The 18,240-nt window shown below is 37.0% G+C and overlaps 1 protein-coding gene across 33 annotated transcripts in view; it reads right to left on the bottom strand.

Annotated features, from left to right (window-relative positions):
- Positions 1-18,240, bottom strand: part of ZMYM2 (zinc finger MYM-type containing 2) — a 122,859-nt gene that overhangs the window by 26,629 nt on the left and 77,990 nt on the right. For all 33 annotated transcript variants that reach the window (XR_013536140.1, XR_013536141.1, XM_078375095.1 and 30 more), the window contains 4 exons: positions 7,845-8,010; positions 7,191-7,225; positions 1,379-1,508; positions 534-649 (listed from right to left, as the gene is read on the bottom strand). Coding sequence is in view for 31 of the 33 variants with exons in the window: in XM_078375095.1 (XP_078231221.1) it covers positions 534-649; positions 1,379-1,508; positions 7,191-7,225; positions 7,845-8,010 (447 nt within the window). In the remaining 2 variants the exon portion in view is untranslated. The remainder of the gene's footprint in view (positions 1-533; positions 650-1,378; positions 1,509-7,190; positions 7,226-7,844; positions 8,011-18,240) is intronic.

Raw genomic sequence — 18,240 nt, 5'->3', positions numbered from 1 at the left:
CACCCTTACAGCCAGCCTTCTACACAGATTTCACATACTTAAATACTCTATTTTCTTTTCTTTTCTTTTTCTGAGACAGGGACTTGCTCAGTAGCCCAGGCTGGAGTGCAGTGGTACAATCACGGTTCATTGTAACCTCCATCTTCCAAGCAATCCTCCTACCTCAGCCTCCCAAGTAGCTGGGACCAGTAATGTGCCACCATGCCTGGCTAATTTTTGTATTTTTAGTAGAGATGGGGTTTCACCATGTTTCCTGGGCTGGTCTTAAACTCCTGGGCTGAAGATATGCCTACCTTGGCCTCCCAAAGTGCTGGGATTACAGGCAGAATACTGTATTTTTAGTCTGTGTTTGGTCACAGATGTGTAACCTGCCAATACATAGGGCTGCCCAGATTTATTGGGGGGAAAAAAAACCCTCACATATGTGGATGCATGGAGTTCAAACTCTTGTTGTTCAAGGGTCAACTGTCCATTGTTTTCCCAACTGTGCCTGCTAAATCTCAAAATGAAAAAGAACTTAAAATGTGACTTACAGGAACAGGAACTGTAGTAGGAACAGGAATATTCTGACTGTACATGTGCATAGGAACTGGGATATACACAGGCACAGGAATAGGCACTGGAACATATTCTGTCTTCCAAGTATCATCTAAAAACACAAAACATATTTAAGGATCAATGTTAACTAATACTTAATATACAGGTCCTCAATGTTAAAATAACTCGATAAAAAAAATTTACCTCAGTACCTTGTTTTTTTTTTTAAAATTTCCAGTTTTTACAAGTTAGGTAACTTAAAAAGAACAGGACAAAAATGAAACAGCTGTTCTAACTTACAGAGAATACAAATAAAATTTAAGGATTTTTTTTTTTTAAGAAAGAAAATATCCATTAAAAACACTATATAGTTTCAGATATCCTACCATGCTCTCCTCAACAACCTCCCCAAAGGCTTAATCAAATAATTAGAATACAAACAACACTGTAATTTGATTTTTAAAAAATACATACTTGAATGACTTCTTCTCATTCTGACAGGAAGGAAACAATTGTTACCATTACAGACCACATGTAAAAATGATTTTCTCAGAGGAAGTGCTATAATTTTAGTAGTCTTAGCCCCAAGGAAATTTTTGATATAGGATTTTTTCACTTTTGACATAATTTGTATTCTTGGCTTTTATCAGAGATTGATCATAAATAATTTAAAATGAGATGCTGTATTCTCCAGGTAATATTTAAAATTAGGAAAGCAAAATTAACAGGAAATGACAAACTGACCAAACAAATGTATCCTGGAGGCTGTCATTCAAGAAAAGCATGTATTTCATTAGGTGAGATGAAAGTATGGGGAAGCAGTCACACTGTGCTAAGTTACCTGTCTGACAAGATTTGGTCTGCATGTGAGGTTTACAGTAAGTAGCTTTTGTCATTGTTAAAGGTTTGCACAGAACTGCTTTGTTTTTCATCTCTTTGTTGGGTGTTGGAGAAGGCGGTGGTGCTGAACCCTATGAAGAAGCAAAGAGAAACATTTTAATTTTTATGCCTAATTTTCAATACTTCCTGATAAAGGATTTTCAGTCTGAAGAAGGGAACATACAAAAGCAGAAGAGGATAATCAAATTATGTTATAATCTATGTTCACCATAGTCTTAATCTATAAGGATCACTGTGAATCTATCCTACTAGCAAAGTGGTAGCAATTATTCATTCTATAGATTTATATCACCTTCAAAGGATACCATCAGAATGATTTTAGAAAAATATAAAAAGACAATCTCACTTTTAAGTACAAAATCAAGGTTGTAAACCCGAACTATGAAAATACTTACGCTCTTTTAAATTTATTTCAGAAAAAGATCTTACAGTTATTATGGCTATCTGATACTCTAGCTCCCTCTGCTGGATAAATGGCTTTAAATATGATTATAAATTTGAAAAGAAAAATGAAAGCAATTACCACAGTTATCCTCAAACTTTAAGTTGTATATTTCCTGTGGCTCCGCAACTGCAATTTCTGGAACCTATCCTACAGACAGTCTGTCAGATACTTCACACCAAGTTCACTTTAGCATTATTTGCATTGCAAACAAAACCAAAAACCACATAAAATCTGAAATAAGTGGAAGATATGAGCATAATGTACGAAAGGTAAGGTACTCTCCACATCTCTTAATAATATGGAGAAAATGTAGGTACATAATTTGGAATAGTTGTGTTCTAGACAGTGGAGACTACTGTAGTGGTTTAGTAGTCAAACAATGACTACTGAACCACTGCTGCAATGGGAAATACAGGATTAGGTTCCTGTGAGCCTCTAGTTACAATGTTTTCAACAACTGACCAATACATAATTTTGTTAAAGATCCTTTATACAGTATTTCTTAAAAACAATATTTCATTACAGCATTTTTGTGTAATCTACTGTACTGAGATCAATTCATACACAGTACAGATATAATACTCACAGGATATGAATACTGTGCAGCACTCATACAGCACATGCACACTGTACAGTACTCCATACACACATTATATAGTACAACACTGTGAACATTTACTGTACCTTTATGCAAATGAAGTCCTAAAAAATATTAAACAAAAATTAAGCATTCAAAGTTTTACAAAAGCAGGCCAGGTGCACTGGCTCACATCCATAATCCCAGAACATTGGGAGGCTGAGACAGGTGGATCACGTAAGGTCAGGAGCTCAAGACCAGCCTGGCCAACATGGTGAAACCTCATCTCTATTAAAAATACAAAAAAAAAAAAAAAATTAGCCAGGCATGGTGGCACCCACCTCTAGTCTCAGCTATTCTAGAGGATGAGGCAGGGGAATCACCTAACCCTGGGAGGCAGAGGTTACAATAAACTCAGATCATGCCACTGCACCACTCTGGGTGACAGGGTAAGACTTCATCTCAAAAACAAAACAAAACTAAGCAAACAAACAAAACAAAAAAGACATTAAAATTTCACTGTGGACAGGGCTGCAAAATCTGTGATGAGGCAGTGCACTGTGTAGTCTGAGCTCTCAACCTTGGTGTGCCCCATGAAAACTGAGGTTGGTAGAACTGGCTCTTGTGCCTTGTTGACAATGTCAGTGATTTTCTTACCCAAGGTGGCTCCAAAAATTGTGTCAGCCTTGGCAGCTTAGCTTTTAACCTCCAATCTTTTAAGCATCTCAAGGTATGTCCTCAGTAATGCTTAAATTTGAGAATGTGCTCGAGCAAAGGGCCACATTTTTCTGTTTTGTGTCTTTTTCCCAAAATAGAATTCCATTCTGATATCACTTTCCTTCATGTTGCCAAAGCCTTCTCTGCTCATTTGCTGTGTGATGCACTTTCTGTTTTCAACACTGTTATTTATACTTTCTGTAACATCTTTTCAGTCTGATCAAACATTTTCCCAAGTTATCAATAGCCTGCTTGATACTGCCCCCACGCTCTGTCACCATAATCAAGAAACGGCATATTGTGACTGCTTCCAGGAGTCTATCCATGGTATTTTCCTTGTTGGAAGTGAGAGCCTCACATGCCTTGTTACAAAGCTCCCTCATGTGGTGCACTGTGAAACCCTTTAATATGCCCTGTCTGAGGAGGTGGAGAAGATACAGTGTTTGGGGGCACAAAAAGAAGTCCTACATTGGGGTGGGCACTTTCAAATTCTTCATAGCAATGAACTGGGGTATTATCCAGTAATAAAACTTTGAAGGCTAAGTTTTCACCCTAGAGATAGTGTTCAACTTCTAGGATGGAGCAGCAGAACCAACCCCAGAATATTTTGGGCACCATCCATGCTTTTTTTCCCCACCTCCAATGGAAATGATATATGCTTCATGCTTTTCCCTGCAACTGCTCATGAATTTTGAGCTCTATACATCATTAGGGGGTTACATTAAAAGTGTCCTTGGCATTGGTATACAGTAACAATGTTGCACACTCTTTGAATGAATTAAGGCCAAGGGCATTTCACAGGTTCATATGCCATGACCTTGTAAAAATAAGCCAGTCTCATTAGTGCTGAAAACTAGCTCTTCCATATAACCTTTTTCCTGTATAACACTTAGCAGGTGTTTTACCATAGCATCTTAATCTGCAAAACTCACCTCACCTTCAAGTTTAACATTTTTCATGCCACACTGCCTTAAAATGTGTGACCCAGCCAGCACTAGCCAAGAAGGGTTTAACATTTTCCTAACCCTGAATAACCTGTTGCGAGGTGAAAGTTGTTCAGTATGCTTAAAAAAAAAATTATTGGTCATAATCTCATGAATCCACCAAGTTTAGTCATTATTCTATCTTTTCCTTAGCTTCACTACAAACTAGAGATGTTACTGTAGCATAATGACCGACTGGCAAATTTCCTCTTCCTTTTTCTAGACATACTGTAATGTTGATTCATTAATACTGAATTCACACCAAGAACATTATAACTTCACCCCTAAATGAAACTTTTCTAACAGTATTTTCTCCACAAGGTACATCAGAACTTTCTTGCTCTTAGTGACACTAGAAAGCACTTCAATACCACACTTGCTGGCCCTTCTAAACAGCAAAAATCATCAACAAAAAAACACAAAAATGAAAACAACAACAATAAAACACCCTGACACTAATTAGACTAAGAAAAGGACACTTGTTTATAGTATGAGAGCTGAAACAAAAAAGGCACAACATTGCTTTGTTCTACCTCAGATGGGAACATGTACATTGGGTGACTCAAATTTTTCACCATTTTACACATCTGCTAATGTCTTTGAAAGCACCTCAAGTACTGATCATCAATATTTTGGTGGGTGGGCTAATTTGAAATCCATGAATGAGGACTGACTGTACAATCATCCCTCAGTATATGTGGAGGATTGGTTCTAATCCACCAATGCCCCTACCCTTACTTCCCATACCAGTATCTGTGCATACACAACTCCTACAGTCAGCCTTTGTAGAACCCATCTATATGACAAGTCTAGCCTCAAATTCGCATCCTGCAAATCCTGTATTTTCCATCCAAGTTTGGTTGAAAAACAAAAACAAAACAAAAAAACCCATGTGGAAGTGGACCAATGTAGTTCAAATCCATGATGTTCAAGGGTAAACATTACTTAAAGCTACTGCTGTGTGACGTCAGGCAAGTCACTCAATCTCTTATGCCTCAATTTCCACCATTGTATAATGGAGAGAATAACTTAGCAAACAGTATCTATTACATACTAGGCATTATGTAAGTGGGGTCTGAACTAGCAAATACTCTATATCCCAGAAGAGAGAATTCAAAGTCATAGATGTCCTGGGATTGCTCAATGTTGCACTTCTTGCCATTCTGCAATTACTACTTTACGTCAATTAACTATTCCACTTGGTGAAAATCTACACTTGAACCAAACTTATTTTTTAGGATGTTTTTCACTTTTTTAGTCAATAGGCAGGGTCCACAGTTATTTATGTATGCTGAAGTAGGACCCAAAAGAACAAAAATTATAATGAACAAAAGTTACCATCTGTTGAATATTTGCTAGATGCCAGGGACAATGTAAAGCACCAAATCTTGTTTCATCCTCCTAACACCACAAAAAGCAGGACTTTTTATCACTCCCATTTTACATATGAAAAAACTGAGGCTCAGAAGTGATACAACCTGGCAAGAGGCACTGAGTTAAAAGTTCTCAAACCAGGATTCAAGTAAGATTCATCTGATGTCAAAGTTTATGTTCTTTACTATACATACTGCCTCTATGAGGTCTGGAACAAAACAGCTATCCCATGTTTAGTATTCATCCTGATGTAGGCACTATATTCATCTTGGTTTTTCAAATAAAGAAACTCACACAAAGAACAGTGAACTAACTTGTCCAAAATTATACAGCTAAGCTCTCATCCTTTGACGTTTATGGGTGGAGAATCAGAAGATTCCAAAAGTTAACAAAGAAAAGATGAGAGAGGACTTTATATGACAAAAGGCAACAATACTGCAATGGCAGCCGTACTTATCCTTCCCTATTAATAATGTTTCCTCTATCCCTCTGTCATACAGTTTGGCTCAAGTGGTGTAGGAGGAGAAAAATATTTAATATTGTGGTAGTAGAAGGGGTTTCTAGTCAAAGCACAGACCTTTGAAACAAGGTTGATGAGTTGCTTTATAAATATAAATATAAAATAGGGAGTAGTAATCTTTTATACCCTAAGCATGGATGAAAGTGTCTGGTATTACAATCAGATAATTCAGCTAAATACTTGACATACTTCTAAATTATCTGATTTTAAAATGCTATTTCCATAAGGAGGGGTATGGATAAGAAAAGCAAGAAAAAAGTACTATTTTTCTAGTGTTTTGTCCAACTATAAACATAAAAAACATGGAATAAATGTAAAATACCAATTTTTCATCTATATCAGTTATTCTCATTTCTGGTTACATAGTAGAATCCTGAAGAACTTTTTTTTTTGGAGACAGAGTTTTACTCGTGTTGTCCAGGCTGGAGTGCAGTGGTGCGATCTTGGCTCACTGCAACCTCTGCCTCCCAGGTTCAAACGATTCTCCTGCTTCAGCCTCCTGAGTAGCTGGGATTATAGGCACCTGCCATTATGCCCAGCTAATTCTTTTGTATTTTTAGTGTAGACTGGGTTTCATCATGTTGGCCAGGCTGGTCTCGAACCTGACCTCAGGTGATCCACCCACCTCGGCCTCCCAAAGTGCAGGGATTACAGGCGTGAGCCACTGCACTGGGCCATAACTTTTAAAAAATACAGAATTTCTGGGTAGAGCACAGGCATTGGAAGGTTTTGAAAACTTGCCAGGTGACTCTAATGAGTAGCCAGAGCTAGGAACCACTGATCTGTTCTTTGGTTACACAATAAGAACTAACCCAGAGACTTTATTGCGACGCCAATAAATGAATCCTAAAGAGCTTCCCTCTGATAAGGATGCCAGAAATACCAGGACCCACCACTGGTGATTTCTGTATGATGCAGCATGCCATTGTCCCACTGTGAGAAGAGGCTATAATTAATTCTCCTTTATATTCTTGAGCATGTATGACAGTCTCTGGTATTAATAAAATTCAGCTGAATACTCGATTGTCCCAGTAAAGAAAAAAAAATTACAATTATGACCACATTAAATTGGTCTAATTATTTTTTACCCCATATTACAAAAATCACAATTTAGCACTCCATTTAAGCAATACTTACTGTCATTTTGGTTCGAGACGTCTGACAACCCTGATCTAAAAAACATAAAAAATTTAAAATAAGACAAATATACTTCAGAATTTTCTAAATCCCTATTTCTCATTAAATTTCACTAATTTAAAATGTGACCAAAGAAAATGTTTTAGACTATTTTAAGGAAAGAATTTTACATTTGTAGAGAAAGCATAGAAATATAGAGGTAAATAAATGAAATTAATCCTCATTTTGCCTCCTCTGAAAGCATACACCACTTTGGGGGAAATACTATTATATATTCTTAGATTTATATCTTAAATGGTGTATCTTTTTTAAAAAAAATCATTTAAAATTGCAGATGACACATGACAGGCAGATGTCTATTCTTTTAAAAATTTTTTTTATAATGTGCTGTTTAGCTTCTACTCACTCACAACTACACCTTGTTTTCTCAGTTAGCATGAAATTTCAAAAAGGCAAAAAAAAAAAAACCACAAAAAACAAAAAGCAATGTATCTATAGAAACAACATACAGGGTACTTCGACCCAGAGAATCTGTGTAATTTAAGTTGCTGTTAAACTCTCTCTGAAATCAACTATTCATTATCAGGATTCAAAACTACGTAAATAAAGACTGATGTACAGGGTTTTCAGGTTATCATCTAAATTATTACATACCATAATGTAAGTTTTCAGGTCCTTTCTGAGTTGTCATGTTGGGCTCATTTTGTTGACAGTAGAAACGCAGTAAGCAATGTTGATCACAGAAATGTTTCATTTCCCCACGCCACTGAACTCGCTCTTTAAGAGTTCCTTGAGATTTACAACAGTCACACCTTGCAGCCTTAATTTAAAAAGGAATATTTCAGACACTGCAAATTATTTTTGAAGATTTCTACAAGTTCATCAGTGATTACTGCCAAATGTGATAAAATAGTGACTGATAAGGAAAAAACAGAACTATAATATAAATCATTTATAAACAGTAAAATCTACAATAAGTAAAAGTGAAAAGACAAAAAAAAAAGCAATTTTTCTAATTGATGAAGTCCCATCCTATACTTACCAGAAGTCAAAGACCAGCATCACAAAGGTAGGATAACTGAATAGATATTGGTAGACCAAATCAATGTATTTTAATGTTTTAAATAATTTTGAGGGCCATATATTTGTAGAATCGTCTTCTACAATCATTATATTGAACATTATGAGTAATGAACAGATTTCCCACGTTAGTAGTACAAGACAAAGGTAATTTTGAAGCAAGCTCTTATGATGGGAAATTTATGGATGTTAACTTGAAATATTTCAGTTTTTCAACAGCTTAATATAAATCTGAAAAGCTTTAATACCTTTATTTAATTTTAATAACAAGAATTTTGAGTTCATGTTTTAAAACACTCAATGTTTAAATTTTCTGAAAGCCAATATATCTATAAGACAAGCAATTTGACCCATATCTAGGAAAACAATGAGCCCAATGGGTCCACAACTTAACTTGCAATACCAAAAAAGATACAAGAAAAACAAACTAAAATTCATAGAACTGTACTTTATTTTAGCGAATCAAAAATCTTAAGACAGATTTTTGTTTTTCAGGTATTTTAATTTCCCTAGATGTTGTCCATTTTCACTATTTATTAACATGTTGACCAATGAGTGGACCAAAAATATAAATGCTGTATCTTCAAATACAAAAAAAAAAAAAGATAATTTCAAACATAGTTCTTTTCATAATTAAGTTTCTGATCTAGAAATAAACTACTATTTTTTTTTCAATTACCATTTGGCTTAACAGCTTTGAAATTTTCATAAAGTAGTAACTGTTAAGTACTTTGCAGTTAATAATAATTGTGGCTATGGCTTTTCCTTTATTACTCTAATCTAGAGTTTTATATTGTGGATTTTTAAATCTCTCACTTTATATTTCAACAGGAATTCTACAAATACGTCAAAACTCCTGGTCAGGAATATTAATAAATGATTGTGTGATAAACAGGTCTTATATAACAAACATACCCCAAGGTTAGAACACAGGCTCTTTTTTTTCTCCAGGTCAGGTATTTCTCCTGCTGAATAAATGTTAAATGAATGAAGATTCATAGTATAAATTATGACTAAGTGATGCCAATATCATAACTCTTGTCCAAAAATTTTTGAATCCAAATTTTATACAGCTGATGGTATTATGTGATTCATCTCAGTAAAAGTGGCACTTAATATCAACCAAATTCTTATTTTCACTGAATAATAACAAAAGTCCCTTTGTTACAGTCTCACCAGCAAGATTATTCTTCAAAATAACCATAGAATTGTTCCAGGGTTTCTTTTCTTTCTTTCATTTTCTTTTTCCCTTTTTATAATTTATACTCAAAGAAAAGAAAAAAACATAAAGGAAGAAAATGGAAGCTTAATATTTTATTCACTGATTCTGAACAGTGCAAGAACAAAGCAAAAGTAGACTACCTCGTTCACTGAGAACCCAAAATAAAAGCCAAACCCATTGTATCTACTCTCTATAAATCTTCACAATAGCCCTGCAAAATGCGTACTGCAAACTAAGGTCTAAAAAGATTAAATGACTTGACTAAGGTCAAATATTAAAAATGCAGAGACAGGATCCAAAGGGTAGACAATCAAGTCAAAACCTAGGCTTTATCCTGTACACTAAGTAATGAAGACAAAATGAGTTACTATAAATGAGTAGAGAATAAATATCCTAACATAATACAAATAAAATGCTACAAGAAAGATTCTCAATTTAATATTTAAAACAGAAATTTGTATTAATTCAAATCATTACATGTACTAGGCTGACGTTGTAATATACAGTAGTATTTCCATTTGGAAGGCCAAGAGCATAAAATCAAACACATTTCACCCAAATAATTTTTTTTTTAAATGAACGAGAGGTTCTTATGTTGCCCAGGTTGGTTGGCCTCGATCGCATAACCTCAGCTCCTCAAGCACCAGGACAACTGGCATGAGCCACCGCGGCCCCCCACCCAAATAATGAACAATGGAATCACCTCTTCATTCTGAAGACACTTGGTTTTTGTAAAATCTATACTTAAAGCTCCCTTCTTTTAAAGGTTCAAAACAAATTTAGGTAATTTCCCTCTACCCAAAGAAAAAAGGGGCAAGGTTAATACCAATTTACAAATGTAATCAAAATAGGCATGCATTTTTTCAGGCTGAAAAAACAGTAAGTGAGAACTCAATACTAGTAATTCCAAATTTAATGCCATAACCAAAATTTTGGAGGTTGTGAACTTTTGTTTCTTTTATATCCATGCATGCAAACTTCTAGTAAAGTGTTTGGAATTCAGCTAAAATATAATGGCCAATATAAAAAGATCATTAATGACCATCATTCCTTATCAACACCAACACAACTCCACTCCAAGCCGCATTGCAAAAAAGAATTATTAAGACATCATAAAAAATAAAATAAATGGGACATAAGCCTCTGGTTTTAAAAATACTTCGTCATCTTTTTGTGGTTTTCTTGTCATTGTGAAATCAAGGATAGCAAACTAAGGGGGAGCAAAGACAAAACAAGTCACAGGTTCAAACAAATCTAAGCAACAGCCAGGTACTAAAGTCTGATTCAAAAACCTTAATTTAACCTATCAGCTAAACCGAAATTTCATTTTCAATAACTCACAAAAGGTCATTCAGCCTATCCTGACCCAGTCCATTCCTAGGATGGTTTCAACTTTTCTTTTTTGGTTGATATATACATCGTTTTTAACTTTCCTATCCGTTTGTTCACTGTTTCACCAAACAAACCTAATTTTCCAGGGGAGAACTATGAATATAAAAAAGATAGGGGCATTTATAGACATTTTAAACCGGAATCCTTTATGACTTCCCAATACAACTTTCTAAGCACAATGGAGTGATTCACTACAAATTAAAAAAAAAAAAAAGCAGTGATAAAAGGTTATTGGGTACTATGCAAAGCACAGGAATTCTCCAGTGACCAAAAATATATATTTAAAGCAAGAATATTATATATACTTTTCCTAAAATTTCAAAAACAATTTTAAAAAACTGGTACATTTATAAAGAAAAATTATACGAGTCTAATATTAATTTAAAGCCCATAAATCATACTGTTAAAATTATTACACAGCATTTGTATTAATTTAATATTGCCACCATTCAGTACTTGTTTGGAAAACAAATCAAGGACTGTGTTAAAAAAAAAAACTGCAATCGGAAGTAATACAGTATAAGAAAAGCTTAGGTCTATTAAGAAGACCTGTGACACACTGTTGGAAAACAGTGGACCTTTTGAAATATTATCTTTACCATTTATCAAACATCTTCTAGCTATTACTGCATTAGAATACTAAATCCTTTTTCTTTGAAAACTTTTAAACTTACACACATCAAAAGAACTATCTGGTTTTATGTTATGCCTGGAAACATTTATTTAAGGAAAAGTAAAATCTACTTCATTTTAAAAAGGTATCTGGGAGAAGAAAAATACATTAATTTTATTTTCAGCATTTTTTAGTTGCATGATATCACAGATTTCTTATTCCAATTTAGAAGAGGCAGAATTTAATAAATCTCTATTTTAAATCTAGAAGCAAACCAAAATATAGACCAGAAAAGAAAGCACAGATCATTCAGTGTCTTGTCAAGTAAACAATTTTTTGTGTGTGCAAGATGGAGTCTTGCTCCGTAGCCCAGGCTGGAGTGCAGTGGTGCAATCTCCATTCACTGCAACCTCCGCTTCCTCCTGATTCAAGCAATTCTCCTGCCTCGGCCTCCCGAGTAGCTGGGATTACAGGCACACACCACCATGCCCAGCTAATTTTTGTATTTTTAGTAGAGAGAGGGTTTCACCATGTTGGCCAGGCTGGTCTTGAACTCCTGATCTTGTGATCCGCCTGCCTTGGCCTCCCAAAGTGCTGGGATTATAGGCATGAGCTACCGCACCAGACCAACAAAATTTTAAAGCATAAAATTAAACTTAATAAAAATTAAAAGTTATACTATAGGTAGTAATCTCTCAATCTAAAGTGCAAAGATAAGAGAAGGTAAAAATACAATGTGTGTGCACTACTGTTTAAGTAGGAAATGTTCATGGCTAAACACGAAATAATAGCCAGATTGGCTAGCTGTTGATTTTTAAGCTTCTGGGATGAAGCATTTTTTTTTCTTTGGCTTGAAACTTCTTTTTCTGATAAGTCGAACTGATTTGTAAGTGTCAGAGGTTTTAATGCACTAATATATAAACTTTTGAGTATTTAAATAAAAAAGATAAACCATAAAAGTGGGGTAAAAAAAAACCCATAATTTACCACATTTTCAAGATGATATCATGGCAACAGTGAATAGAAAGGATGCAGGGGGTATAAGAAAATAGTCTGACTCAGGTAGAAAGCACAGAGAATAAAGTTACTATTTGATTACAAATAATGGTTGCATGTAAAAAAGCCGAGGACGAATGAAGAGAGACAACTCTTCACACTTCAAAGATTGTGTGCCATACTGAGTATACAGAAAAATCAGCATTGTTATTTGTTTTTACCACGTAACAAAAACCCTCTTACCTTTATTCCTCAGATTAGTATAATATATAATAAGCTATTACGTATATTATACAAAGTTCTTAAAATAAGACAAGGAAGGAATATATAATGTATTTAAGATACAGAATACTGACATTAAACATAACTAGATGACTGTAACTTGGTATTTGACTAATGTATTTCTTGTAAATTCTGAAATGCACTGCTTCATTAGATCTTCATCACTAAATTCTGCATAAATGAAAACAGAAATAACTATCTTTTAAAATAAGTAGCAAAGTGAAACACATGACAACATCTATAATATCATCTTTTGCCAAAGAGCATATCTTTGCTTCCCAAAAAAAGGGAAACAAATCCCAAACTTCTCTATTTTAATTTATATATTATAATTTATATAATATATATATAAAAATATATACTTAAAAAAAAACTTAAAGACAAGTCTTACTCTGTCTCCCAGGTCAGAGTGCAGTGGTATGATCGCTCACTGCCACCTAAAACTCCTGAGCTCAAGTGATCCTTCCACTTCAGCCTCCTAAGCAGCCACAACTACAGGCATGCACCACCATGCCTTGCTAATTTTTAATTATTTTTTTGTAGAGATGGGGTCTCACTATATTGCCCAGACTGGACTAGAACTCCCAACTTTAAACAACCCTCTCACCTCAGCCTCCCAAAAGGCTGAGATTAAAGACATGACCACACTCTCAGTAATTTTTTTCTTTTTGAGCAGGGTTTGCTCTGTCACCCAGGCTTGAGTGCAGTGGCATAATCATAGCTCACTACAGCCTCAAACTCTTGGGCTCAAGGAATTCCCTTGCCTCAGCTTGGTGAGTATCTGAGACAATATTCAGTATCTGAGACAATGTGTGGAGCATGCCATCACACCTGGCTAATTTTTAAGTTTCTTGCAGAGATGGGCTCTCACTATGTTCCCCAGGCTGGTCTTAAATTTTGGCCTCAAGTGATTCTTCCATCCCATTCTCCCAAAGTGCTGGGATTACAAGCATGGGCCACTGCACCCAGCCCCAGTAATATTTTTTTAAAGCTGGGAAATCATTCATTCAAAGACAGAAGCCGAACACAGAAATACATTCAGTATGTGCTGTGAACAACAACAAAATCCTCCAAGAAAGATTATAAGATATTAAAATTTTATATTCATAATTTTACAGTTAGGCAGATATTTGTACAGTAAAATAATAACAGAAAAATCATCATCACATGGTAACAATGAAAATAGGCACACAAATAAAACGAGATTTTCAAATTCGTACTCACTAAACGCCTTTATTATTTTGAGATTATCCAAAACAAAATTTTAAAAATAAAACCTCCTAAACAATGGGGATAAAAGTGCACTTGTATGTGCTAAACTAAAATCAAGCATTTCAAGCTGCTGAAAGTAAGATTTTCTGAGTGATTTCTCAAAAACACCACTATCTACAAAATGTTGGTTTAGACTGAAAAGAACACATTTTAGAGTGTATGCTTGTCCTCTGTGTATTTCTAAATCTGAGCCTTAATTTTTTAAGTTCACATCATATAGAAGCAACAGTAAAGTAATAAAGCAACCTTTTTTAAAGTACACCAAAACTCAGTCTCAATTACTTTACAGCTCTTGACAACCTGGAAGGCATTTTCCCCTTTTTATTTACAAAATGCTAGTTAACATGGTGAATTATAGATATTAAAGAACTGCACCAAGAACTCCTGCAGTTCTCCAAGTAGTATCATTTTAATACCAATCACCTTGTTAAAGTAAACTAAATATTGTTCTCCATATTCAACTATTTTGTTATTTGTTTCTTTAGAGGTCTTAACAATTCTGAAGTCATAATGATGTCTGTCTTGACGTGCTTTTTTTTTTGACACGGAGTCTCGCTCTGTCGCCCAGGCTAGAGTGCAGTGGTGCCATCTCAGCTCACTGCAACCTGCGCCTGGTGGGTTCAAGTGATTTTCCTGCCTCAGCCTCCCTAGTAGCTAGGATCACAGGTATATGCCACCATGCATGGCTAATTTTTATGTTTTTAGTAGAGATGGGGTTTTATACCATGTTGCCCAGGCTGGTCTTGAACTCCTGAACTCAAGTGATCCACCTGCCTCAGCCTCCCAAAGTGCTGGGATTACAGGCGTGAGCCATGGTGCCCGGCCTGTCTTCATATGCTTTACAACTGTTTCCACAATGAAGTTTCAGCATTGAGATGGTTTTCCATGTTATCAACATAGGAATTAATGCTCTTCTTGTAATTTTTCTTACTATCCATGGTCCAAATTTATACTCATTTTCTTATCTAGGAAGAAATTAATGCAATGTGTGAAAACTGACTTTATAAAAGTAGATGTTGGGACAAGATGACTGACTAGACGCAGCCAGGTAGAAGAGCTGCCCAGGACTGAGAATACTGGTGCACTCTTAACAGGTCTTCAGAGGGAAGGCACCAAGAGTGAAGGAGGGAAGACAGAGAAAAGCTTGGCTGAAGGAGAAGCAATCTGGGAACCCTGCATGGGGCCACCACACACTGGGACTTGTTCTTGGCTCCCAGTATGCTCAGGGAACAGGTTAGTTAAACTGGCAGAAAGCAACCTGCTCTGGCCACAAGCCTCTGGAATCTCAGCAGGAGGAAACCCCTAAAGCAGCAGGGACACTTGAGTTGGCAGGGAGAGCTGCTTAGAGAAGTTGTAGGCACAGCAACCCAGCTGATGTGGAGGAGCCTCTGTAGTGGAGCGTGGCCAGGGATGACCATAGGGGAATTAACCCTAGGGGAACTGTCAGACCTGAACTCTACAGAGAGATATTGCTTATAAGAAGAGACCAGTCTGACCTGAGCAGCCCTTAGTCTGCTGGCCTCTTGTAGGGTCCCACCTGGCAGTACCTGCTTTCAGGGCAGCTTCGAGTGTCCTGGGAGCCCTGATCACAGCTTCTACCCTGGCAGACTGAACTTGACCACTGGGGAGTTCCAGAAGGGTGGCCCCCACAGACACACAGTAGCAGTGCTGCCCACTCCCTCCCCACACTGCAGCTTCCCCTGGGGCCCAGAGATACTCACCACATCACCCTGCCATGTGCAGGCAGGTTTCGCTTGCCTCACCACATCAGCACCCACATGTGTGCATCCTGCCCTGCCACTCATGCAGCAGCAGTGTGCTTTGCTGCCATCTTGCCCCACCAACAACACTGCAGTTTGAGCCTTAGCAGTCAGCCCGCCTCCACCAGCACCTGGCCCTTGCACCAACACTGCCCAGAACAAAACTAGGAATGGGGAACAACAGACACTCCATCTCCCTGAGTGACCAAGAGCCCCCGAGAATGCACAAAGACCTGCCAGTGCCCTGCCGCCACCACCACCACCAGTGCAACCACAGACACAACAGCAGACAGGGGATCCCCACTCCATCCCCTAGCCACATTGCCTTTACCACTGTGGCAAATGCAGGCTGGGAGGCAGGCACCTCAGCACCCACTAGCACCCTGCCACAGCCAACCAGTGTGCAACCCACCATGCTGCCACTGTTGCTGACACATGCCAATGAAGATGGATCCCGCTGTCACTGCACTACCAAATGCTTTGACTGACACCATCCATCGAGTGTAGTGACCAGCAGCCCCAAACACGTCAGTCTCCCCACTGCAGTGGATACCTAAGCTCCAAGGAGACAGACAGCAAAGTTGAGACTGAAACAAGTACCCCAGAGTTAAAGCACACAGTCCAGGAGTTTGGAGCTGAGCTATGGTCCCTTAAAATCTTTCAGAAACAAAGTCACTTAACTGAATCCACCATATACTACAAGCAAACCCTCAAAGTCATCAAATAGGATAAAAGAAAAAAAAAACTGGCCAGGCACAGTGGCTCACGCCTGTAGTTCAGCACTTTGGGAGGTGGAGGCAGGTGGATCACTTGAGGTCAGGAGTTTGAGACCAACTCGAACAGAAAATACAAAAATGAGCATGTACCTGTAATCCCAGCTACTCGGGGAGCTAAGGCAGGAGAATCATTTGAACCCAGGAGGCAGAGGCTGCAGTGAGCTAAGACTATGCCACTGTATTCCAGCCTGGGCAACAGAGCAAGACCCTGTCTCAAAAAAAAAAAAAAAAAAAAAAAAGGAAAAGATCAACAACTTCAAAGGTTAAAGGAATCTAAGCACACAAAGATGAGAAAGAACCAGCACAAGAACCCTGGCAAATCAAAAAGCCAGAGTGCCTTCTTTCTTCCAAATGACTGTACTACTTCTCAAGTAAGGTTCTGAATCAGGCTGAGATGGCAGAAATAACAGAAATAGAATTCAGACTACGGATGGGAATGAAGATCACTGAGAAGCAGGAGCACACTGAAACTCAATCCAAGGAACCATGCAGGAGCTTACAAACAAAATACCCAGTATATGAAATAACATAACTGATGTGGTAGAGCTGGAAAACATACTATAAGAATTTCATAAGGCAATCACAAGTATTAGTAGCAGAATGGACCAAGCAGAAGAAAGACTCTCAGAACTTATAGACTGGCCTTGTGAAATAAGACAGACAAGAATACAGAGAAAAAGGATAAAAAGGAATGAACAAAACCTCCAGGAACTATGGGATTATGTAAAGAGACCAAATCTACAACTAATTGGTGTCCCTAGAAGAGATGGGGAGAGTGTAAGCAACTTGGAAAACATTATTTCTAGATATCATCCATGAGAACTTCCCCAACATAGCTAGAAAGGCCAACATTCAAATTCAAGAAACGTAGAGACCCCAGTATGATACCTCATAAAAAGATCATTCTCAAGACACATAATCAACAGATACTCCAAGATTGAAATGAAATGAAAGAAAAAATGTTAAAAGGTAGTCAGAGAGAAAGGTCAGGTCACCTACAAAGGGAAACTCATCAGATTAATAGCAGACGTCTCAGCAGAAACCCTACAAGCCAGAAGAGATTAGGGGCTGATATTCAACATTACTTTTTTCAAATTTATTTTAACACTAGTGCCACTTGCCAACCAGAATTTCGTATGCCACCAAACTAAGCTTCATAAGTAAAGGAGAAATAAGATCTTTTTCAGGCAAGCAAAATCTGAGAGAATTTGTTACCACCAGACCTGCCTTATAAGAGCTCTTAAAAGCAGCACTAAATATGGAAGGGAAAGACCATTACCAACCACTACAAAAACACATGTAAGTACATAGACCAGTGACACTATAAAGCAGCCAGATAAACAAGTCTGCAAAATAACCAGCTAACATCATGATGACAGGATCAAACCCACACATATCAATACTAACCTTAAATATAAATGGGCTAAATGCCCCAATTAAAAGGCACACAGTGGCAAGCTGGGTAAAGAAACAAAATCCATTAGTATGCTGTTCTCAAGAGACTCATCTCACATGCAATGATACACATAGGCTCAAAATAAAAAGATGGAGAAAAATCTACCAAGCAAATGGAAAACAAAGAAAAGCAGGGGGTTGGTTTGATCTTTTTAAACCAACAAAGATCAAAAAAGACAAAGAAGGTCATTACATAATGGTA

The sequence above is a fragment of the Callithrix jacchus genome, chromosome 5 (assembly GCF_049354715.1).
Source record: "Callithrix jacchus isolate 240 chromosome 5, calJac240_pri, whole genome shotgun sequence".
In the NCBI taxonomy this organism is placed as follows: Eukaryota; Metazoa; Chordata; class Mammalia; order Primates; family Cebidae; genus Callithrix; species Callithrix jacchus.
Note: the sequence above shows the minus strand (reverse complement) of the source record. Positions and strands in the feature narration are given on the sequence as shown.